This window comes from Phaenicophaeus curvirostris, chromosome Z (genome assembly GCF_032191515.1).
Source record: "Phaenicophaeus curvirostris isolate KB17595 chromosome Z, BPBGC_Pcur_1.0, whole genome shotgun sequence".
NCBI lineage: Eukaryota > Metazoa > Chordata > Aves > Cuculiformes > Cuculidae > Phaenicophaeus > Phaenicophaeus curvirostris.
The window spans coordinates 72,716,435-72,741,458 of NC_091431.1; the positions used below are offsets into that span (position 1 = coordinate 72,716,435).

Below are 25,024 nucleotides of genomic sequence, written 5' to 3' on the forward strand. Positions count from 1 at the left end.
GGTTGCTCCTTAAACTCTAAATATTCTTTCCTTTCCTTCAACAGCATTCCCAAAACCTGCTGCTATACAAGGCCTTCTGAGGTGCACTGTAAAGTCCACAATCCCCTTTCATGAAATCTCTCCAGCCAAGGACAAGAAGTGTATTTTCCCGTTAACCTGCTCCTGGTTGGCCTGACATGAGTGAATACATCCCTCAACAACCCCCTCACTGTTACGGTGATTCCACACACCTCAAAATACACAGAGGTAATAAGGGATGGACCAGGCACAAAACACACTCCTCTCCTACAAACTACACTCCCACTCCAACTTTCTGACAATAAAGAATTAAACATTCACACCTGAATGAACGGAACAGCCCATTCACTGATCCCAGCTGGACACCGAAGGATGTGGTTGAAGAGGAAGAGATGGTCACTGGGACAGCCAATTCTTTGCAAAACTGATACCTAAAGGGAAATAAATTCGAATCTTGTAAATGATTTCAAGGTTCATTCCTCTACTGTCTTGCTAACTGTGGCAATATTTTTTTCCCCATTTTTCTTCTCATGCTTTCTAAAAAAAACCTCAGTTTTCAGAGCAAGCCACAGGAGAACAATATTTAAAAATCTGCTTTGCCTTGGTTACAACCACAAACCGTTTTCTTTGTTGCAAAAAAATTAACTACTTTACAATTGCATTAAAAACTGATTTATTTAGAAATCAGCAAGAATAGAACTTCCTCGAAAATAACATATCTGAAGAGTTTTACTTTCAAAATAAGTAAAGGCATAGGGAAGACTGAATATTAAGTCCACTTTGAGCAGCACTGGCTGCTCAGGTGTCAGTACTCATTAATGCTGCTTACCTCCACTGACTTCACTGGGCAAAAAAAAAATTCATTCTAATGATGCATTAACAGATTCTGTTCCTCAAGTAGAACAAACCCCAAAAAAATCATTGCATGTGGGACAGTCAGAGAAACACTTTCAGAAGTTACTCCCAAATTCAACCCACATGTTGGATCAAACAGCTACATCGATGCCTATGCCCTCACCAGTCTCTGAAGCCACAAAAGGAGGTCACTCTGAAACTGAGGATCTTCAATAACTCGGCGAGTGAAACTGAAAAGGACACTGATGCACTCCTTCAGGTGGCCCAGGTCTGAAGAAAGATTTTCGGACTGCTTTGACACTGTAAATTAAAAACAGGATTAAGAAGCTTTGACAAGCAGCTTCAGAGTAGCAGCATAAGCAGTAGGCTTTGGAGCTATATAAAAAACTTGTTCTCTGTACCTACATATACCAAGATATTTCAACATAGCTGCTTGCTACAGCTGACACAGAAGAACAATTGTTTAGTGTACATTATTTAATCTTATAATTACACACTATATATCCTATGAGAATATCCTATGGTTACTGTCATAAAAGGCCTTCCCTCAACAAAACCTTTGTAAGAACCACCATTTACTTTGTACATAAACTAACTAGGAGGTGGAGAAGGGAAGTAGGAGGACTAGAAATGATAAATATCCGAGGCAGGAGAGGGAGGAATACTTCAGTTAAAAGATTATATTGGCACAAACTCAACTCAGTAATACACTGAAAGCCATATGGATTTCTAAATGCTAGAGCTGCAAGATTCGAGTTGCCTTCCTAGATGAAGTATTGCAGAAAGAAGATCCAGCTGGTTTTAGAACTATGCCTAATCAATTCAGAAAAGGGACTGTATTACTCTGTGCCTTTGACAAGGGATTGGACTCCAGGTATCCCATCACAACTGGGTTCCCTATGCAGTAATGATCAGCACTATACAGCCTAGAAAGAAAAAGGCACTTCTGCACTCAGCTTCCTCTCTCCAGGTGAATGAGGTAAGAGAACTGGAGTTTGTCCTGCAAGGGAAGAGTTTCACTGATCCTTACAAAACATCAGCAGGCTTTAGTACCAGAAGAGGAACACTCCAGTACATAAATGCTACCACAAGACTTCAAAGCTGCAGGTGGACAAGGTACTGGGCACCTTGAAGAGCATGGGGAACATCCTAAATCCACAACATACCTTGTTCCTGCTGCTGAAGGGCCACCGATCTTAGCAGGGAAGAGCTGCTGAGCAGCCTGTAGACGTAGGACTCCACTTGCAGCCGGGACAATACTGAGGTGTACGAGTGCAGCGCCAGCATCTGGTGCACATGATCTGCTTTGGCTTCAAACAGCTTTTTCAGTTCCCCCAGCACGCTTTCATTCAGCTCCACTGTCTGGTAGCGGTGGTGACCTATCACTTTGCACTGATCTGCACAGACTCCCTGAAAAAAAAGGAGTTATTTTACTTAAGCGGTATTGTCACTTAGTGGGGTCAAGGAAATTAAGAAATTCGCCTTGATATACCCATTCCCTCAACTGATTTTAAAGCTGGATGAGGCTTTGAGCAACATGATCCAAGGTGTGCTGGAACTGGATAAGCTTAACGGTCCCTTCCAACCCAAACCACCCTATGATTACTAATCTAGTAGAATAAGAATTTTAAAATGCTATAAAGGTAATGACTATTCTGGTCCTACAATAAACACACAGGGAATCAGGACGGAATAAAGCAAGCAGCAAGCTTAGCCAACTGTATGAAGCCCAGAGGGGATGCAAGAGTTAAGTCAAAAGTGCTTTCAGTGTAAAAAGCAATCAACACAAGACTGAGAGTCCAGTGAGGTTCACAGTTATTCCCTAGTGAAAAAGGAAGAAGATCCAAATGTGTTCAGTACATCTGTCAAAGTCAGCTCTGAGAAGCTGTACAGGAGAGGCACAGCACTCAGAAACAACAGTAAAGCCACCACACACGTGGATACTTCGCACCCTTGGGCAGTTTCTATGATGTGCTGGCTATAAACAGCATCAGAACACCAGAACAGTTTCATTCTATTCCACTGTAACACCCAGCTCCACAAAACAAGTTACACAAAAGGAGCCTGGGGGGATATTTTTCCGATGTGTGCAAAAAGCTCCCCAGACTCAGCGGCTTTGAAGGGCCACAGAGTTGGTGAAGGACTTAGAGGGGAAGTCATATGAGGAGTGGCTGAAATCACTTGGTCTGTTCAGCCTGGAGGAGACTGAGGGGGGAACTCATCACAGTCCACCGCTTCCTCACATGGGAAGAAGGAGGAGCAGTCACGGATCTCTTCTCTCTGGCAACTAACGATGGACCTGAGGGAATGAAAGAATGTGCCAGGGGAGGGTCAGGCTGGGTATTAGGAAAAGGTACTTCTCACAGAGGGTGGTGGAGCCCTGGAACAGCTCCCCAGGAAGCAGTCACAGCACCAAGCCTGACAATATTCCAGAAGCATTTGGACAAGGCCCTCAGACACACGGTGGGAATGTTGGGGTGTCCTGTGCAGGAGCAGGATTTGGACTTGATGATCCTTGTGGGTCCTTTCCAACTCAGGACATTCTATAATTCTATGACTTCTCTGGTTTGCAGACAAAAATGCTACAGACTACCACAACCATCCTGCAAGCAGGTAAAACCACACCACCACTCACAGAGCAACAGCTACTGAAAGCAAACAGACATCATGCTCCCCAAGCTTTGAGCAACAGGCTTAACCACAAGCTCACCTCAAGCTCCTCTACAGCTCCCAGCCCTGACAGCAGGACAGGCAGGAGTGATGTCAGAGAGAACTGTCACCACAGCCTGTAGGCCAGAAAGTACGTGTCCTCTACAACCACTGTTAAGTCCTGCTCCACCACATATCCCCTGCATATACCTCAAGGACAAACTTCATCCAGCATGACAGGCAAACCTAGCTGGGCACAGCTCATTCCCAACAACTACAAACATTTCTCCAATTCCAAAAGATCGCTAGCAGAGATCTCACTACTCTATGCTTAAAAAAAAAAAAAAAAAAAAATCAAACTGTCTTAATGAAGAGAGGCTGAGAGAGTTGGGGTTGTTCAGCCTGGAAAAGAGAAGGCTCCAGGGAGACCCCAGAGCAGCTTCCAGTACTGAAAGGGGCTACAGGAAAGCTGGGGAGGGGCTCTTTACAAAGGCCTGGAGTAATAGGACAAGGGGGAGTGGCTTTAAATTGGAAGTGGGAAGATTTAGATTGGGCATTAGGGAGAAATTCTTCACAGTGAGGGTGATGAGGCACTAGAACAGGCTGCCCAGAGCTGTGGTGGCTGCCCCATCCCTGGAGGTGTTCAAGGCCATGTTGAATGGGTCTTTGAGCAGCCTGATCAAGTGGGAGGTGTCCCTGTCCATGGCACAGGGGTTGGACCTGGGTGAGCTTTAAGGTTCCTACCAACCCAAACCATTCTACTAGTAACCTTAACAGGATGATACTCGGAAGTACTGGGGACATAGAAAGCAAAGGCAATAATCTCTTTTAGGACCAAAGAACTCAAACAGGTAAACCTGACAGGAAGCAAAGTTAACGTCTGGAATCACATCCACTTAGTATGGGTTTCAAAAGTACGTTCAGCAACAGCACCTGCACAGTTTTCTGCTCTTCTTTAAAAGTCCATAATCTCCCCTTAATGTTTTGGCAGTCTGTTGTCATCGCCTGCAGCTCTGCCTCAGCCAGCAGCAGCTGCTTCCTGCAGCGCATGTAGTTCAGCAGCAGTTCATAAAACTCGTGCCTGTCCTGATGAGCAACGCTCTCAAATTCCTCTGTGTAGGAGTCGACGTTCTCCAACCAGGAACACGGCTCAAAAATTTTCAGTTGTTCCCTGGTAAATGCCACCAGTTCTGGTTCGGTTGGGAGCTCTGGATACAGCCTCTCGTGGTGTAGCAGCGGTTTAACTGCTATTACGGTTGGTCTCTCATAGGAGACTTCGGCCGACAAGTCTGGATAAACTGGTTTCAATCCTGAACGCTGAATACATGGTTTGGATTTTGCAGAGAGCTGTGGGACAGTAAGAGGAAGCTTCTCTGAGGAATGGACAGGAGGATTAACATTTTGTGTGTTTTCAGTTCCTCTGTTCTGTACAAGGCCCATGACTGTCTGAGAGCCAGCAGCACTGGGATGAAAGGTACTATTCAACAAATTAGAGTCTCCTGATCCACTAGCAACCATTTCCACAGGGAAGTGAGGTCTGCCCACCCGGCTTTTCCCACTCTTCTCAGCATCATGCCCACATTCCTCATGGGAAAGATTGGCTTTGAACTGCTCTGCCTCTGTGGGAGGCTCCAGTGTCACTGTAGAAAACCCTCCATCTGCTGAAGATACATTTTTCGGGGGGACCTCGCACACATCAATTACAGATTTCCCACCCTCTTCTTGATCACTGAGCTGAATTTCTGTAAATTCTCCAGGATGTTTCACTTGCACTTTACTGGGTTGAGAGGACACTTCTGCTACGGGAGGTAGGAAAACATCATCAGACTCCTGTATTTGAGACTCCTCACTACTTTTCTTCTTCTTTTCCTAGGAAGAAAAAAAAAGAAAAAAGTGTTACAACCAACAGACTCTCTCCCCTTCGCATCCAAAATCCCAACAACACCAAAACTGTGATTTCATAAAATCATAGAACGGTTTAGATTGGAAGGGACTATGAAGGTCACACAAACTCCCTGCATGGACATCTTCAATTGGATCAGGTTGCTCAGAGCTCCATCCAACATGACCCTGAATGCTTCCAGGGATGGGGCACCCACCACCTCTCTGGACAACCTGGGCCGGCGCCTCATCAGCCTCAGCAATAAAAAATTTCTTCCTCATATCTGGTCTAAACCTCTCCTATTTTAGAACCATCACTCCTTGTCCTATTCCTATAGGCCCTGATGAAAAGTTTTTCCCCATCATTCTTACAAGCGCCTTTGCAGTACTGAAAGGCTGCAATAAGATTTCCTGGAAGTCTTCTCTTTTCCAAGCAAGAAATTTGGCAACATCACAACTCCAAGTGTCCCTTTACCACATTAAGTTCCAAAACATTACAGGGGAAAAAAAAAAAAAAAAGCCAAATGCATTGAAGAGATGATACAATCAGAGAATCACAGAGACCTTAAAACCCATCCAGTTCCACCCCCCTACCATGGGTAGGGACACCTCCTACTGGATCAGGTTGCTCAAAGTCCCATCCAATATGACCTTGAACACCTCCAGGGATGGGGCAGCCACCACTGCTCTGGGCAACCTGGGCCAGGGCCTTACCACCCCCGATTACATTCTCAACTAATAGCAAAATCCATACAATTACTGAAATACCTATTGAAAATTGCTTTATCTATTGAAATACCTAATTTCAATAGGTATTATGCATTAGAAATGTAAAAAAACTTAGCCATGACATTAAAATTGTAAACCAATTGCCCACTTTTAAATCAGGATCACTCCGGTGGAAACAGTTCCCATAAACGAAGCCTAAAGCACAGATCATCCTCCTTCCCAAAGCACACCATGCGAAACAGCACTGCATAGGAATGCAACAATTTGTAAATCATTTACCAGTTTGTAAAGCAAAGAAAATTGGAAAGTTACTTGTGAGTATCTGCCAGTTCGTCAGAAACAAAACTGAGAAGAGTTAGGTTACAGTGCTCCAGTTTTGTCGACCCAGATAATATAACAAACACAGCTGCAGTTAGGAAAAGCTCTCAATAGTCCTCCATGACTGGGGAAAAAATGGCAGTTTTGGAAATTTGCTGATAGTATCACACATGCTTTCTCAGGCCTTCTGTCACAACTTTGCCTTACGAAAGGGCATAGATGAAAAGCAAGACCCTGGCTGACCTTGATCTCAAGCTGACTTTTACATCAGCACATGCTGACAGCTCCTTCACAACACAGCAAAACACTGGTCTTGTTTTCAGACTGTTTTTCCAGTGTATTAAGAGCTATAAACACTTCTGATGACAAAACGCTTCTGATGCCCTACAAGGCTAAAGCCACAGGTGAGAGGTTACAAATAGATCAGTAAAATTCTTTAAACTAAGGTCTGTCATTATAATAAACATCTCCTGACAATCAGTTCTGCAATCTCCAACATAAGAAGGACATGGGACTGTTGGAACAGGTTCAGAGGAGGCCACAAAGACGATCCGAGACTGAAGCATGTTCCATATGAAGGTAGGCTGAGAGAGTTGGGGTTGTTCAGTCCGGAGAAGAGAAGGGGTCCACGGAGACCTCAGAGCAGCCTTCCAGTACCTGAACGGGCTACAAGAAAGATAGGGAACAGCTCTTGATCAGGGATTGCAGGCATAAGATGAGGGGGGATGGCTTTAAACTGGAAGGGTGAAGATTCAGATGATACATTAGGAAGAAATTCTTCACAATGAGGGTGGTGAGGCACTGGCCCAGGTTGCTCAGAGAAAACTGGATACCCCATCCCTGGAAGTGTCCAAGGCTTGGAGCATCCTGGTCCTGTGGAAGTTGTCACTGCCCATGTGTTTGAGTTAAAGCAGGATTAGCCTCTGACCCTTAACTCAGTCAGTCACTCCAAGTAGCTTCATTTCTCAGAAAACTAAATGTTTTTGAGACAGTGTCCTTAGCTAAATTGATAACATATGGCACTGGTACGCAGCAAGGCCAATGCTTATGCTTAACCAAGTCCACCCTCAAGCTGGTTGGAAAAAGGGCTGCAAGGAGGGGCTGATAGGGCAGGTGACCCTAAACTGACCAACAGAGTATTCCATCACATATACACCATACTTGGTAAAAACTGAGAGATCACGAGGGTCTCACTCTCTTCTGTGATGGCCAATGTCCAGTGAGGACCTTGTTTGGCTGGTTGCTCTTGATCCCTCCCAGTTTGTGCGTTCCTGAATCCAGTTCCCTCCTAGCCATGGACCCATCCCCTCAAGTCTGTTCTGCAGCACTTCTGGTGGTGCATAGTCATCAAGAAGGGCAGGGCACAAGCTCGTATATTTATTTATATTCTACTATTTTCTAATTATTTTCATTGTTATCATTAGAATTACCATTTCATTAAAGTTGTAGTTTTAGTTTCCAGTCAGTAAGTCTTTTTCCTCTCATTTCCCATTCCCCTTTCCCTGCAGGGCGTCGAAGAAAATGGATTTTGAAGGTTCAGCTGAATGACTTTAGCTCATGAATTTGGCCAGATAAGACTAAACCATGACACCATAGTATGGGGATTGGAACTTGACAGGCTTTAAAGGCCTCTCCAACCTAAGCCATTCTATGATTCTATGTCTCTGTATCACTAGGTCACAGTGTACAGATCCACTACTTCACAAACACATGCTGGTCCTTCACCCCGTCCTATCTCAATGTTCCCTCTTGTTGTCCTCATACAGAAGAAACTCCCTTTATCTCTCAACAGCATCCCATGTTCTGCCTAAATGCTACCGTTAGACAAAATAGTTGTTTTTTAAATTTAGGAAATGCCTTTCAGTTCTTACCTTCCAAGTCAAAAAATGCCATAACTGTTAACCAGGATTTAATCTGAGGAAGGACAAGAGGAACGAGGTTCTGACTTAATCTCTAAGCAAAACCTGCTGTTCTCTCTCCCGAGGTCTGGCTTTTTAGGCAAAGCAGACACCAGCTCCTTAGCCTTGTCCCATGCCTCATCATTCCCCTCTTCTAGCACACCAGCACGTGACATCTCATGATCTAAGGACACCTGTTATTTCCCAGGAAACATTCCTGGAGTACCAGAGTGCTACCCATCGAGTTGCACACTGACACATAGTCCCATCTTCGGCCATTCCAGATTCTCTGGTTTTGCCACCTCACGGTGTTGGAATCAGCCTGCTGTTACCAGTACTGGGTGAGCTTAACTTTGGGGCTACTATTTTCAGAAAGCCCTGGGCTCCATTCCACTACTTGGCAGCTCCACAGCTGAGTCAGCCTTTCTCTCAGCTCACAAGAATTTCAGCTTTTTAAAGGATTATGGCTTTTTCTGAGGCATGGGAGTGGCGAAGTCCTTAGTCTGACTGAGCCCCACGCTACAGCCTCAAACACCTCTGGCTATTAACAGAGCTGAGCACAACAACAGCAAGAAAAACGTCAGGAATGGGTCATGTGTAACACTGAAAGATTCTGGATTCCCACATGTGACACCACCAGTAAGTTGTTTCATGGTGAATTACACCTGGAAGGGACGGACAAAGACAGTGGCTGCTGGAGTCACCATACCAGCACTCTCAATGAACTCAGAGTCACCTGTGACTCAGTGCCTACCTGCAGGGAACTAATTCTCTTAAACACTACCCCTAAGATTTGACTGCCTTGTGCATGCAATGGGGCTGAATCAAATCAAAAATAATGATGCACTTGCTCTTCTGGGACTGCTTTTCCCTCCAGTCTTTACTTGTCCCAAGTTCAGGAATCATATCCACAGATGACAGCTGGACATAACCCTTGTTATGCTGAGCAGTCAATTAATTCCTTAACTTTCAGAGGGCTTTAACAACCACAACTTTGATGCCTTTGCTCTATGTGGTGCAGTATATACAACATGCAAGAGGTTAAGGGAAACATTTCCTCTTCAACTCAACTCTGAGGCAAGATACTTCAGCTCAGATCACTTCCACAAACTACTGAATTTCAGCATAGTCCAGCTGCAAGGAAAATCAAGCCTTCAGGAGGCTGTTTGTACTAACGTCATGATCAAGTAACACACTTAAAACAGGATTAAAGCCCCAGAACCAAGACATTAATAACAGTAGCATCAAGTACCAAAGGAGAAACCGTTGTTTGCTCTACATGGCCTCACCTTTCCAGCGTTTCAAAGACAAAACCATAGGTATGAGGTGCATTAACAGTGTCATCCCACAGAGTACTGAAACACTGCAACATGCCAATAAGCTCTACTGCTCTACAGCTTCACCAAAGAGGCAACTCCAGCTGCCCCACTGTGGCAGACCTACCGGCAAAGGCCACACTAGCATGGTTTGGGGTGGAAGGGCCTTTGAAGCCCCTCCAGTTCCAACCCCCTGCCATGGGCAGGGACACCTCCCACTGGATCAGGTTGCTTCAAGCCCCATCCAGCCTGGCCTTGAACACCTCCTGCGATAGGACAGCCATCACTTGTCTGGGCAACCTGGGACAGGGCTTTCTCACCCTCACAGGAAAACATTTCTTCCCAGTATCTAATATAAATATCCCCTCTTTCAGCTTAAACCTATTCTTACTCATCCTATCCCTGCAATCTCTGATAAAAGGCCCCTCTCCAGGTTTCCTGCAGGCCTCCTGTAAGTACCTGAGCGCTGCCCCAAAGGCAAAGTCTTCTTGTTTACACTCTTTCAAAGCAAAGGACCTACCATACCCTTTAACCTGGCTAAACCTTCTTACATCACTCTGGGAAAGCACAGGCATTCAGAAGCCGTTTTAGGAAAACACTACCCCACCCATGACCTCACAGCTTTCAGCAAAGCAGATAAACACAGATATCAACATCGCCCAGAGGAGGCAACTGCTTTAAAAAATATATCAGGAAAGACCTGTGCCAATTACAGGTAAAATGCCTTGACTAAAGTCCCATGGCAGTAACACCACAGAGAATCACAGAATCTAAGAATCATAGAATGATTTTGGTTGGGAGGGACCTCAAAGCCCATCCAGTCCCCCCCGCTGCCATGGGCACAGACACCCCTCACCGGATCAGGCTGCTCAAAGCCCCATCCAACCTGGCCCTGAAAACCACGAGGGATGGGGCAGCCATGGTTTCTCTGGGCAACCAGAGCCACTGCCTCAGCATCCTCTGTGTGAAGAACTTCTTTCTAATGTCTAATCTAAATCCTCCATTTTCCAATTTAAAGCCATTCTCCCTTGTCCTATCACTCCATGCCCTTGGGAAAACTCCCTCCCCAGCCTTCCTGGAGCCCCTTCAGCTTAGGATAAAAAAGAACATTAAGACCAACTGTAAACCTAACAATACCAAACCCACCACTAATCCACGTCTCTAAACACCTCACCTACCCACTTTTTAAATCTCTCTACGGATGGTAAACCCGTCACTTCCCTGGCAACCCCTGCCAGGGCCCAAGAACCATTCCGACAAAGGAATATTTCCTAATATCCAACCTAACGCTCCTCTGGCACAACTTGAGGCCCTTTCCTCTTGCCCTAACACTTGTTTTTCAGGACAAGAGACTAACACCCAGCTCACCACAGCCTCCTTTCAGGCAGTTGCAGAGAACGACGAGGTCTCCCCTCAGGCTCTTTTTCCCCAGAGTAAACATCCCCGGCTCCCTCAGCCGCTGCTCTAAACCCTTCCCCAGCTCCGCTCCTTTTCTCTGGACGCGCTCCAGCACCTCGGTGTCCTTCTAAGAGCGAGGGGCCCAGAGCTGAACACATACACACACATACACCCTCCACACACACACCCCCCGCAGCCTCACCCCGCTGCAGCCGGGAGTCGCACTAACAGCCCCGCCGTTCCCCGCAGGTCCCCCCGAATCGCTCCGCTCCCCGCCAGCCCCGCCGTGCCCGGTACCTTGGGGCGGCCCTTGGCGCGGGCCCTGCGCGGCGCCCGCACCGCCTCCGCCATGGCCCCTCGGCCCCGGCTCCGCCCCGGCCGGAAGTGGGGGCGGGCCCCGCCCCCCGCGCGCCGACGGCAGCCGCCGAGGGACATGCCGAGTGCGCGTTTCGCCTACATGGGGGGAGGTGGCTGTGCTGTAATGATCTATGGGGAAGCTGGTCTTCTCCCGTAGCTCCCCGTGTATGGAGCTATAGGGAGGTTGGGCTTTTCCATAGCTCCCCTATAGGGATCCATGGGGAGGGTGGGCTTTTGCATAGGAGCCTGGGAATTGACCGTGTCCCTCTATATGGATCTATGAGGTTGTTGGGCTTCTCCATAGCTCCTCAGTATGGATCTATGGGGCAGTTGGGCTTTTCCATAGCTCCTCAGTATGGATCTATGGGGCAGTTGGGCTTCTCCATAGCTCCTCAGTATGGATCTATGGGGCGGTTGGGCTTTTCCTTAGCTCCTCAGTATGGATCTATGGGGCAGTTGGGCTTTTCCATAGCTCCTCAGTATGCATCTATGGGGAGGTTGGGCTTCTCCATAGCTCCTCAGTATGGATCTATGGGGAGGTTGGGCTTCTCCATAGCTCCTCAGTATGGATCTATGGGGCAGTTGGGCTTCTCCATAGCTCCCCTATAGGGGTCTATGGGGAGGTTGGGCTTTTGCATAGGAGCCTGGGAATTGACCATGTCCCTCTGTATGGACCTATGGGGAGGTTAGGCTCACAGAATCACAGAATCACAGAATAACCAGGTTGGAAGAGACCCACCGGATCATCGAGTCCAACCGTTCCCATCAAACACTAAACCATATCCCTCAGCACCTCGTCCACCCGTGCCTTAAACACCTCCAGGGAAGGTGACTCAACCACCTCCCTGGGCAGCCTGTTCCAGTGCCCAATGACCCTTTCTGTGAAGAATTTTTTCCTAACGTCTAGCCTGAACCTCCCCTGGCGGAGCTTGAGGCCATTCCCTCTTGTCCTGTCCCCTGTCACTTGGAAGAAGAGCCCAGCACCCTCCTCTCTACAACCTCCTTTCAGGTAGTTGTAGAGAGCAATGAGGTCTCCCCTCAGCCTCCTATTCTTCAGGCTAAACAACCCCAGCTCTCTCAGCCGTTCCTCATAAGGCCTGTTCTCCAGCCCCTTCACCAGCTTTGTTGCTCTTCTCTGGACTCGCTCCAGAGCCTCAACATCCTTCTTGTGGTGAGGGGCCCAGAACTGAACACAGGATTCGAGGAGCGGTCTCACCAGTGCCGAGTACAGAGGGAGGATAACCTCCCTGGACCTGCTGGTCACGCCGTTTCTGATCCAAGCCAAGATGCCATTGGCCTTCTTTGCCACCTGGGCCCCTGCTGGCTCATGTTCAGTCGCTGTCAACCAACACCCCCAGGTCCCTCTCCTCCAGGCAGTTTCCAGCCAGACTTCTAGTCTGGAGCTGCTCAGGGTTGTTGTGCCCCAAGTGCAGGACCCGGCATTTGGCCTTGTTAAACCTCCTGCCATTGGACTCTGCCCAGCGGTCCAGCCTGTTCAGATCCCTTTGCAGAGCCTTCCTACCCTCCAGCAGATCGACACATCCACCCAGCTTAGTGTCGTCCGCAAACTTGCTAAGGGTGCACTCGATGCCTTCATCCAGATCATTGATGAAGACATTGAACAGGGCTGGATTTTTTTTTTTTTTTTTTAAATTTTTAAAATGTGTCATTTTATTTGTACACTTCCAAAGTTATTCGTAGAAACTTATAGCAGGGTCCTGTAAATTTACTCATTGCTAGAAGAACTGCCAGGGACATGGGAAGGTATTTATTGATTCATCAAGTTAGATGGAAATAAACATCAACAAAAAAACCCGCACACTGTGGGGAAAAAATTAAAAAGTTATGGAACTCTCTCTTGGGGTTTGTTGTTTTTAATCTCCAAGTACAAATTTTATAAATACAAAACAAATTCACAAATTACTTTGAATGCTAAATAAATATCTACTTAATAAATTCAGACTGAATACCTCCAGCCAGCACTGGTACAGTACTTAAAAAGATATGCAGTTGTACTCATTCATGTGTAGTGTTGAGAAGATATGCTCAAACAAGTTTCAAAACACACACAGTTTCTTCAACTGTGCTACAGCAGAAGATTTTATCTGAGTTGATAAAGCCCCAAATACCACAGCTCCTACAAAATCTAGAGGATGAAACAAAGTCATTTGGTGCAGGAAAAAACAATGTACTTCTGGAAGATATTCGGACACATGAGTGTATTAAAAATGTACAAAACCTCTGTAAACCAGTACTGTATCCAGTACCTCTATCAAAATTATTAGACACTGAATAAAAACTGTAGCAAAGGTAATCTTTCCTACTTTCTCCTGAGTGCTTAATATTACATTGAGAATATAGTGCAGGCCACACTTCAAGGTGGTTAAACAGTTGTTATTGCTTTAAACAGGTATGACGACTGTGTGATTTAACGTTTCATTTAATGAACATAAGATTCCCTCAAAAAATCCTTTAGAAGGCAGAGGTTAGATTCGTGACTTCTTTGCCGCAGGAGCGGTGTGGTCCACATTACCAGATGTGATCGGAAGTCCAAGCTTTTGAGCCTGAATGTGGAAGAAAGCTTGAAGTCTAGTTCCAGCTTTTGCTTCGCTTGTGTTACAAGGGTTGTATTCAAAGCAGTTCAAAAACATCAGCTCAACGTCTTCAATGAATTCCGATGCTAACTTATATTCACATTTGTTCACCTTTTCACGGATTATATTTAAGGCAATAGGTTTTTTGATGATATCATAGTAGTCTGGTACCTGGATTTTAGAAACCAGTTTCATGAAAGGCCAGCTGTCATCATGTCGTACCAGTTCCACTACGAGTTGTTCAAAAGCTGAGAGTTCATGGACTCCCCCTTGACGTCCTGAACTTCTCCTGTTCAATGACACTTGAGGAGATGATTCTGTGGATTGTCGTTTCCTGCCTCTTCTCTTGGGTTCAGTAACAGGAAGAGAAAGCTTTGAGGCAGAAACTGGATACTTCCTAAGCCGTTCATTCGAGTCTGGAGTATCAACAATTCTAAATCCGAGAGAATTGGAAGGGCTGCTTTCCAGTGTGTTATCAGCACTCTTTCCTCCTCTTCGTCTTCTTCGAGGACTGAGTAATTCCACAAATACATCTGCTTGTAACGAACTTTGGCTCTGATGAGTGGTCCGGCTATTAAGTCTTAAAGAAGGCTCTGTCACCGATGGAGGGGTTGATTTTATATTCCTTAAACCTCTCCTGGTAACTTTAGGTGAAGGTTCAGTTTGCTTAAGTGTGTGTTGCTGACTCCGAGAAGCATATCTTGCCTGACGCTGGCAGTTCCGACTTGAGAATGGGTTGTTGAGTTTGGCTGCTCTCATTTTTAATGGAAACTTGACCTGGGGTCTTCCTTGCTTTGATGGGCTTATCTCATCTTCCTCTTGAGATTCATCCTCCTCGACTTGCTCTTCTTCATAGTGCTCATCCTCACTTTGTCCCATTTCACCATAGTGTGCATCTTCTCCCCCTTCTCTTAGCCATTCAGCAGTTTCTTCATCACTTTCCACAGAAGGTCTCTGTCTAGAGGAGAGGCGTCTAGAGCGCTGTTTCGGTCGACACTCTGGACAAAACCAGTGTGGGAGTGGGAGTCGGACCCCGAGTAATGATGAAATCTCAATGTGAGTATAGTCGTTCTCCTCTATTCATAAACACAACACTCCTTATATACTTATTCTAGCAGAGCACAAGCTAATAAAACAACTTACAATTGGTCCTACTGTACTGTCCATGCACCTTAAGTAGTTACAAGATTGGTTAAAAGATGTTAAGCACTCAAAGGGGGCTGGTACAATGGTCTTGACGTTTTAGGGACTTTCCAGCACTGAGTTCTGTGCTTTTGTTATGCACTCTCTTCTATCAACATACCAAGGTCAGTTTTAAGGAGGAACGCCAGGCCTAGTCACAAGTGTTAACCCTGGATTGTTCATTGCTATCAAATCACATCCTCGGTTGTCGAGCCATCCTTCCACAACTCCCCCTTTTTGTTTTTGAACAAGCCAGGCTTCATTCGTTATGCGCAACAGCATTTTTCTTACACATGACATTACACAACTAAAAAGTGCTATCCCTATAACTACCATTATCAACAACATTAGTCCTATCTTTAACACGCTTCTTACAAGACCTATAAAGAAGCAATATTTAGCGTTTAAAGAGTCCACAAGCTCAAGTTCTTGTGGCTCAGGTCCAATTGGAAGTTTATCATCCCACAGGTCATATGAGTTAAATACGTGACTCATGTTATTCCACCTAAAAGGAATTGTGCTAGTAATGTTAAATTGTGATTTTAACATTTGCATCGATTGATTAAAGTGTGAAATATTTCTCATGGGGACTCCTGTGAGACAGGTCACAAATGGTGAGCTAGGGGTTGCAAAGCTAGCACAAAAGCTAGTGGTATTTAATGCCCGTGCAAGAGTAACCCAAACATTTTGTCGAAAATCGAATAAACTAGGATGATAAACCGCAACGACCAAGTTTAAAAATCCCAAATACAGCCAAAATTGCCTCATTTTTGTTGTTGCGTCCAGTTATATTGTTTCTGTTATACCCTACTACCTTCATGCACACACCTTTTTTTTTTATTTATTTATAAAACAATTAACAGATCAGTATTTTGCTAATGATACTCCTCGCTACAACTACTACAAGTACACAAAACCCACGGGTCGCAGTTACTGTGATCGGGACAACAAACTTCTGATCTGTTCATTTATTCACTCGCATTGTCTTCTTGTGTTGACAATCAGTCACGTGCCAAAGATGATTCTTGATAGGGTCGAATACTTCTAGCTGGTATCCATTTAGGACCACCCTCTTGCGGATGCTGTGAATGTATTTTCCCTTCAAATCCTAATAGGGCTTCCTGTATTGTCGTTGCATTTCGTAACCACCATTCCAGGTCTATAGCATTAACTGGAATGCTAATATCTGCAGGCTCTTGTCCACTGAGCTCAATGATTCGAGATCTACCTTTTCGTACCAATTCTGCTACAGTGTCAGGTCAGGTTTGAGTACTCGTTTTTGGTTGTACTCTTAGAAATACCCATTCCAAGATGATAAATCCATCAAGCTCGTCTTTGTCAGTGGCATTACTGTCTAGTAAATGTGATGATTCTATAGGTAAAGTAGAGAGTATCTCCCCTTTTTTGTTTTGCCACTGACAAATGACGGCATACGGTGATTCTAAACCATTACAAACCACAAGCGAAACAGGTATATCTACCATTCGCCGAGATGACCAAGACGTTTGCAATTTGCAAACAATTTTTTGTAACAGGTTATGGTGTTCTGTAGTAAGTTCAATCTCATGAGCTGGATCCGCATTGCGTAATAACACGGTCAGCGGGGCAATTTCGGTGTTTGAGATCCCCACACAGTTACGTATACATTGAATATCACTTAACAATGTCTGTACACCTTTTACTGTTTTTAAACAAATTTTGAGCTCTATCTTTTGAGGCCGAATTTGAGCATCAGTGATATGCCAACCCAAATACTTACAAGGGCTTGATCTTTGCACTTGGTCAGGTGCAACAACAAGTCCTTTTGCTGTTAACATATTCATTAACATTTTTAATGCTATATCATCAAAAGGGGCCTCCTGACAACAAAGTATATCATCCATATAGTGATAAATGATTGGTTTTGACCATTGTTGACAAATTGGTCGCAAGGCCTATGCAACGTATAGTTGACACAAGGTGGGTGAATTTTTCATACCCTGCAGTAACACCACCCATAGGATTAAGAGCATCCATAATGTTAACATCCTCCTCATTCTTGTCGACTGCTTTCGTGGTTGGGGCTTAACAGTTGTCACACAGCAACGTGGGCTTGATCCACCTCTCAGGTGCCCAAACTGGTCCTTTATCTGTTAAAACACAAGCAGAACCTCGTCCCCATGTTAGTAGCTTATATAGACCTGTCCATTGCCCATAATAACTGTTTTTCCAATAGCACTTTCAAATTGTCTTATACTTGCTCTAATTTTGATGACATGGTTTGTATATGCTTCAACTTTGGCACAATTTGATTATCTCTTACTAATTGCAAAAAATTCATTACATTTTTCTCCTTGGTGTCTCTCCTGATTCCCCCCTTTTTTGTTTTGCTAACAATGTTTTTACTACTTGATGGGTACGTTCAATAATGACATGACTTGGTAAATGGATATCAATACTTCCTGGATAATCTGTTAGATCTACTTGTAAATTCAAAATACTTGCCATGCAGCACCTAGCATATGCTTTTGTCATTGGGATATAATTGATTGTCAAGCCTTGGCCTAATTACTGAACACTTCTTTTTTCTTCCCGCAGTGATTATCATTGTAATCATTTCAAATCTAGTGACTATGCTTTTTTGGGGGTTAGTGTAGCAAAATATCCACTCGATAATTCATAATGAATCACTTAAATTTTCCTCTATCATTGCCTCAATTATCCCTAAAGGTTGTCTGCACTAGGACCCAGCAGTTGCTGACAAGTGAGACTGGAATGCACAGTGTTCTCACAAATTGGCATTCCCCTAGAGAGATAACACCGTTAACTCCTCTGGACTTCTTCAAGGCTGAAAGAAAAAAAAACTTAGAAAGGAAGGAGAAGGGTGAGAGGGCGGGGGGTGGGGGGGCACTCACACACATACAGCTGCATGTTTTGCTAGGTATTTTAAAACTTTTCCTTCTGAAGCCTTTCATTCCAAAGATCCCCAGGTAAATCTACCTGTTTGCCGGCTTAGTGGACATTTGAGATTGAAAGGTCCCAGAGATATATTTTCAAGGTTAATCAAAACCAATTTCTGAGTCTTACAAATGTTTGAAGCGCTTCAAACACACACATACACACGACCACTCATTTCTCAGCTAGCCGAATACATTCATAAGATGTTCGTTATCACTATTGGATCCACAATTTTTCCATGCTACGGATATTTAAACTACACACGGTACCGGGAACATACAACACTTAAAATACGTAGATGCATTGTCTAGAAAAGTCACATGAATAACGCCATTTTCCAGATTTCTTTTTTATCACAAATACAGGTGTGTTCCAAGGACTATTAAATAAGGCTGTATGCCCGTGATCTATTTGCTCTTCCACTAAATTTTTTCAATGTACCAAATTTTTCACTCGTTCATAATTCCAATGCCTATTCCCATTGCATTTAGCACATCTCTCCCCCACTAGATTAGTGGAACGTGCACAACTAAGGGTTACACTACACTTCAAGATAAGAGGCTGAGTTTGTAGGGACTAAGCCAAATGTATTTCAGGGATTCTTATGGACTCAAATCCTTGTGAGCCACGTGCTACAGAGTCAGCTTGGAACACAGCTGCCTTGGTACGTGCCTGTAAACCATGCTTTACTCCTGGTTTTCTGACAATACTGTCCCGTTCTTATCCCATTTTGATTTACATCAACTAGTAAAATGTTTGCCCTTTCCACACTGAGCACAGATTTTAAGCCCTCTCTTCTGGCGTTGCGTGTGGCAGTCTCTTTTAAAATGTGTCTCCTTGCCGCATCTCTAACAAAACGTATTTCTGTCCCAGATTACAGTCAGGGCAGCAGCTACCAGCTGTGCTTGATAGGTAAATGATCCCAGCTGTTGTTGTAGGTAATTGAGCCACTTATCGTATCTGTTAACAGGCCCTTCTGTAATGCCGAAACTGCTTGGTTTTCGTGGCGGTAATGGTGATGGTGAGTGGCACCCCCCCTCAGCCCAGGGCAGAGGCCCCCCTGCGGCGAGCCGCTCTGCAGGAGCTGGAGGGGTGGGGGGGTGGGGGTGCTGCCCTTGGCAGGGCGGCTTGGTTCTCTTTTTACAGTTTTTGGAATCTCCTTTATTGCTTTGTCACTAATTAGTTCCCAGCGCGGACCGCCGTGCCGCACATGGATCAAAGCTTGCAATATTTCAACTTCTCCCTGCTGCTGTGCCTCCCTCCTGGCTTGCGCCCGTTGGTCTGAGGGACGATGGGGGGAGGAAGGGGGTGGATCGGGCTCCTCGTCGGCGTCTATCGGGCCCGGATCAAAGGGATTGTCGGCCCTCCCGTCGGGGGGTGCACGGGCAAGCGCAGCCAGTTTAGGGAGGTGGGGAGTTAGTGCAGTTGTTGACGATCCTGCACTCGGCTCGGAATGATTGCTCCGCTTTTTAGAGACAGTTCCTTTCATGCCCTTCATCTCTTTTAATGTCTCTAAAACGAGACGCCAGTCTCCACGGATGGCTTTAACCTCTTTTTCTTCCTTTTTTGATCCCAAAATAGTTTTTTGCCATAACGTCTCTCCGTAGTTTCGCCAGTCCGAGACTGAAAATACCATATGCAGGTCTTCAAAATGACCCCATCTTTGACCTAACTGTATCAACCTTATTACCTGCTTTGCGGGTATATCATGTCCTCTCTTAGAGAGGATTCCCGCAAGCAATGTGGCCGCAGCTTCTGTTTCCATAGCTGCGCCTAAGGGGTGAGGAGCGACCTCACACCAGCATCTACCCTGCTTTTGCCCAGGCAGCGCTTCCCTTAGCCGAAGTTTCCCACTCCCCCTCCTCTAGCTGCCTTACCGCAGTCTCGGAGAAATTAAAAAAGCCGTAAACCATCCTCTGCTACCAGATGTGGGAGTGGGAGTCGGACCCCGAGTAACGATGAAATCTCAATGTGAGTATAGTCGTTCTCCTTTATTCATAAACACAACACTCCTTATATACTTATTCTAGCAGAGCACAAGCTAATAAAACAACTTACAATTGGTCCTACTGTACTGTCCATGCACCTTAAGTAGTTACAAGATTGGTTAAAAGATGTTAAGCACTCAAAGGGGGCTGGTACAATGGTCTTGACGTTTTAGGGACTTTCCAGCACTGAGTTCTGTGCTTTTGTTATGCACTCTCTTCTATCAACATACCAAGGTCAGTTTTAAGGAGGAACGCCAGGCCTAGTCACAAGTGTTAACCCTGGATTGTTCATTGCTATCAAATCACATCCTCGGTTGTCGAGCCATCCTTCCACAAACCAGTCTCAGTCAGGAATGACAGCCTGATACAGTAAGTATGATAGCCTCGGTCACAGCCATCACACAGCACCATGCTTTCTGCATCGCCCTTCTTTCGACATACTTTACAGCGAGCATTGAGGATGGACTTAGACCAGATGACACTTCGATCCAGTGTAGACAGATGAAAGAAGACTTGGGACAAGCTGGTAGAAGAAAGAAGCGACTCTCTCCAGCGATCCAAAACTGTTTTATAGGATCGTCCACCATCACTGGCATCAAGAGGCACTTTGAGAAACCTGCGCTCAATCCCTTGTTCTATCTGAAGCAGTGCAGATGCCAAGTAATGGACCACATTATTGACTGGCTGAGGAGTACTTGTACTTGCTGATGCAGCACTTGGAGCTTCAGTTTTTAACCCAACGAGTCTGTCTTTCACAATAAACTTATCTGGATCATCAGTTTCTATTTCTTCAGCTTCTTCATTCACAGTTTTAATTATACCATTTTCTTTGTTTTCATCATTCAGAAACTCATACCGCCCATGTTCTAAGGCTGCTCTCCAAGACTGTCTGTCTGCAACCTTAATCGCACCCAGGGTTCCTTGGTAGATCCTGTCTTCAATGTCCAAAAGGAAGTCTCTAAGCCTCAGTTCAAGTTGCTTCTCCGCAGATACATGAGATCCATCATGGGCATTCTGCATCCTTCCCCGTCCTGAGGGAGGTCTGATGTCACTTTGAGGTTTGTCTGGAATATGGAGTTTTTCCACAGGAAAACTGCTTAGTTGTTCATATATTCTACCTTTCTCTTGTAGAAGAGTTTCTTTTAAGGCACTCTCCCTATGTCCTTGGGAATTGAGAGCCTCTATGAGTTGGTCCAGTTGTTCCCGAGAATTGTAAAAGCACCAACGGTTTGGTTTATATACTGGCCTTGGCACCTCTACAACAACACTGGCATGTGAATCTTGGTCAACATTGGAGGTAGATTCAGAGGATTTCAAAGACTCTCCAGTTTTACTGAATACCTGAGGTTCATTTGTGCAAGACTGTACACTACTCTGAAAGGAAGAGGTTCGAGGCAACAACATGTCTTCTGTAAGACCAGAATAGTCCTCTTCTATAAACAGTCCAGGAACAGAGGGGAAAATCCAGTAGCATCGGTACAGGCGGTCACGACCTAATGGGGTGATATTTGTGCAGGCTGTTGCATTCTGAATCTTTTCTAATAGTTCCTTCTCTTTCTTTTGTTGCTCCTGTTTTAAAGCTTCTTTGTCTTCAGCAGTTAGAGGTTCACTCTTTTCACAAGTGGTCTCTTCTTGTCTTGTAAATTCTTTGTATCCATTTTTCCCTCTTCTTCCTCTTGCTCGCTTCTTGTTTGGTCCCAGCTCTTCTTCATCCTCTGTCACTGTGTCCATGTCTTGCTCTTTAGGTTCAATTTCTTTGCTTTCTGTACTAGTATCAAGGTCTTCCCGTTCCTCCTCCCCAACAGATACTTCTACAGGAGGATTTCTTTGCTCTTCTTCCTTCAGCTTATCTTGTTTCTCTTTCATTTTTAACTCTTGTTCTTTTAACCTTTCTTCTTTCCTTTTACGTATCCTTGCTGCTGCTGCCTCTCGCTCTTTGCGATGCTGTTCTGCTTTTAATTCTCTGAACTCCTGTTTTGCCTGTCGTAACACATCAACAGAGTCCTCGATGAAATCTCGTGTGGAGACCAGAGTCAGAAGTTTCCCACAGAGGGCATGGAGGATCTTCATCTTTTCTCCTGGCAACAAATCATACACTGAGGTACTTGAAAGTTTCTTTAAGAGACCAGGATTACTTAATCTCAGCTCCATGCAAGTATCATCAGTAGCATCAAACCCGCCTCGTTTCTGGTAACGGTATTTTGCATTGGCTGATGTTACATCAGCACCTGATGCTAGAATGTGAAGTCTGAGAATCTCAGAAAGAGTGCAGCTATCAAGATCCAGGTTTTTCAAATTGCAGCCCTGGTGTAACTGGGGCCATGCAGCTGCCAAAGTTGCAACTGCAGACAGTGCAGATTTTGTGGGGTCTGCATCTTCATCCAAAGCCTCTGTTAAATCTTTGGTCTCAGCATCAGCTATTTGATCTTTGGCCACTTCCTCTTCCTCTTCGGCCATTGCCTGAAAGATGGCAGTCAGGAAGAAAAACAGCAATTCACACCGTGGGCCTTCAGTGTCATTTCCTACAAGAGCTTCCTCTAACACTTCTAAAGTCACTCCTTCAGGAAATTCATCTTGAAGATCAAAAAGTTCCCCAAAAGCATATAAAAATTCCAAAACCATCAGAGCATCACCAAAGATCTCAGGAGGAAGTCTTGTCTTCACTGGCATTGGAACAGGAAGTTCCTTAAGGTCATCACATTCCATATCTTCTCTAGGCTTACTCCACTGTTTCAGGTATTCCACATATCTTCTTTTTTCTTCACGTAGCTTCTCTCTTTCTTTTTCCTTTTCTATTTTGAGTCTCTCTTTCTCCTCTTTCTTCTTCATCCTTTCTTCTTCCACAATCTTCTTTAATTCTTCTCTCTTTTTTTCCTTATCTTCTTTCTCCCTTTTCTTAGCTTCTAGAGCATCTGCTTTCTCTTGTTTCAGTTTAGCTTTTTCAAAAGCCATGGCCTGCATATCTTCTTTTTGCTTCTGGAATCTCATCTTTTCCCTTGCTACTTTACTTTCTTTTCCTTGGCTATTTCGTTCAGCAGTAATCTTTTCCTCAAGACTTGTAGATGGCCTCTTTGGAGGTCTCCCTCGCCGTCTGCTTGCAGGACTGAAGATAAATGTGGGTGGGTCATCAGGAAAGAAGTCGGAGAAACTTTTTTCTGCTAGATTATATTTTTCAACTGATGTTGTCTTAGTTTTAATGACTCCATCATGCGGTTCACAGTGTTGCTTCAGAAAAAGTTTAAGTCTATCACGAGAAAAGAGATGTTTCCTCCGGCTTAGTTGAGATGCTTTAACAATAACAGTTTCATATAGGTCTTTTTTAATAGGTTGAACTTTGTATTTAAACAAAGAAGGATCAATTATGGCTTTCTCCCATTCTGTGCAGAGCTACTGTGTGCTTCTGAGTCGTCGCTGTCGCTGATGACGATTGTATCTATATCAGTGCTGCTGGCATGGCCGTTCGCCATTCCATTGTGATGGGCTGGAGCAATGACTTCCAAAATCTTACACTGCAACCTTGCACCATTATTTCTAACTACTTCCACTGTTTCACCAACAAAATACCGATCCTTGACATAAGCAAAGATTTCATCACAGATCTCATGAAGTCGGGAACGATGGGTAAGGGTGGCTAAATAGAGAACTGGAATAATGAGCGCCTCTGGAAAACGCTGAAGATTCTGTCTGGCCTTCTTCTCTGATTCCAGTGCTTCTTGATATGTGAGTCCTGTTTTGCCTGTGACAGCACAGCTCCACACAAGGCTGTTGCACAGAATAGTGCGTTCAAAAAAATCATCGTAGTTCCTGAAGATCTCGTTGGTGACCCTGCAGTAGAAGACGCGCTCATCCGGCTGCACGTCGGCGGGGGGCTGCTCCCGAACGAAGGGCTTTCGGTGCAGCAGCAGCATCGCCCCGCTCCGCGCTCTCTTCCTGCCCCGGGACCCGCTTCGAGGAGGAAGGGAAACAAATAACAAAACCGAAAAAGCTCCTTCATAGCAGGCTGGGAAGAGGCCAGGCTCCCGTACAGGGATCTGTGGGGATGCTGGTCTTCTCCATAGCTTCCCTGCAGGGATCTATGGGGAGATTAGGCTTTTGCATAGGGGCCTGGGAATTGACCATGTCCCCCTCTATGGATCTATGGGGTTGTTGGGCTTCACTATAGCTGCTTGATCTGGATCTATGGGGAGGTTGTGGTTTTCCATAGCTCCTCTATATGGATCTATGGGGAGGTTGTGGTTTTCTATAGCTCCTCTATACAGATCTATGTGGAGGTTGGGCTTCTCCACAGGGGGCTGGGAAGAGGCCAGGCTCCCCTATAGGGATCTATGGGGAGGCTGGACTTTTGCATAGGAGGCTGGGAATTGACCATGCCGCCCTCTATGGATCTATGGGGAGGTCGTGCTTTTCCATAGCTCCTCTATACAGACCTATGGGGAGGTTGGGCTTCTCCATAGCAGGCTGGGAACAGGCCAGGCTCCCTCATAGGGATCTGTGAGGATGCTGCTCTTCTCCGTAGCTTCCCTACAGGGATCTATGGGGAGGTTGGGCTTTTGCATAGGAGCCTGGGAATTGACTGTGTCCCCCTATATGGATCTATCTTAATTAGATACTGTCACATTCTTTCCCATTCTTTCTAACTGCAACCTTGTTAAAATTTCTTATGTAAGAGTAAGTATCCAGGCACAGGCTAGCTAAAAGTTATTATTCAAGCTAATCCTTTGTTTTAGTGCTAAAATCACAAAAACTATACATAATATTCAAACATATAACAGGTTAGCAACTTATAACAAATAATCTCTTCCTTCAGAGATCTATGGGGAGGTTGGGCTTCTCCATAGCTCCTCTGTGTGGATCTATGGGGAGGTTGGGCATTTCCACATGAGCCTGGGAACTGGCCATGTCCC

The 25,024-nt window shown here is 45.1% G+C and overlaps 2 protein-coding genes across 4 annotated transcripts in view; both read right to left on the reverse strand.

Moving 5' to 3' along the window:
- The window catches only part of EPG5 (ectopic P-granules 5 autophagy tethering factor), a 71,073-nt gene extending 59,648 nt beyond the window's left edge, over positions 1-11,425 (reverse strand). For 2 of the 3 annotated variants that reach the window (XM_069880361.1, XM_069880359.1), the window contains exons 1-5: positions 11,360-11,425; positions 4,456-5,391; positions 2,040-2,283; positions 1,037-1,173; positions 342-449 (exon numbers count right to left, since the gene is read on the reverse strand). In XM_069880361.1, the coding sequence (XP_069736462.1) occupies positions 342-449; positions 1,037-1,173; positions 2,040-2,283; positions 4,456-5,391; positions 11,360-11,413 (1,479 nt within the window). In that variant the 5' untranslated portion in view covers positions 11,414-11,425. Of the gene's footprint in view, positions 1-339; positions 450-1,036; positions 1,174-2,039; positions 2,284-4,455; positions 5,392-11,359 lie in introns of those variants that run through there. The other variant, XM_069880362.1, reaches the window with a different exon arrangement.
- Positions 11,426-13,843: 2,418 nt separating this feature from the next.
- LOC138733113 (bromodomain adjacent to zinc finger domain protein 1A-like) lies at positions 13,844-24,054 on the reverse strand. The gene is given in 3 exon segments (XM_069880037.1): positions 13,844-15,038; positions 20,465-23,485; positions 23,488-24,054. Coding segments are annotated over 3 exon segments (4,695 nt in total). The 5' UTR covers positions 24,029-24,054; the 3' UTR covers positions 13,844-13,905.
- Between the last annotated feature and the right edge of the window lie 970 nt (positions 24,055-25,024).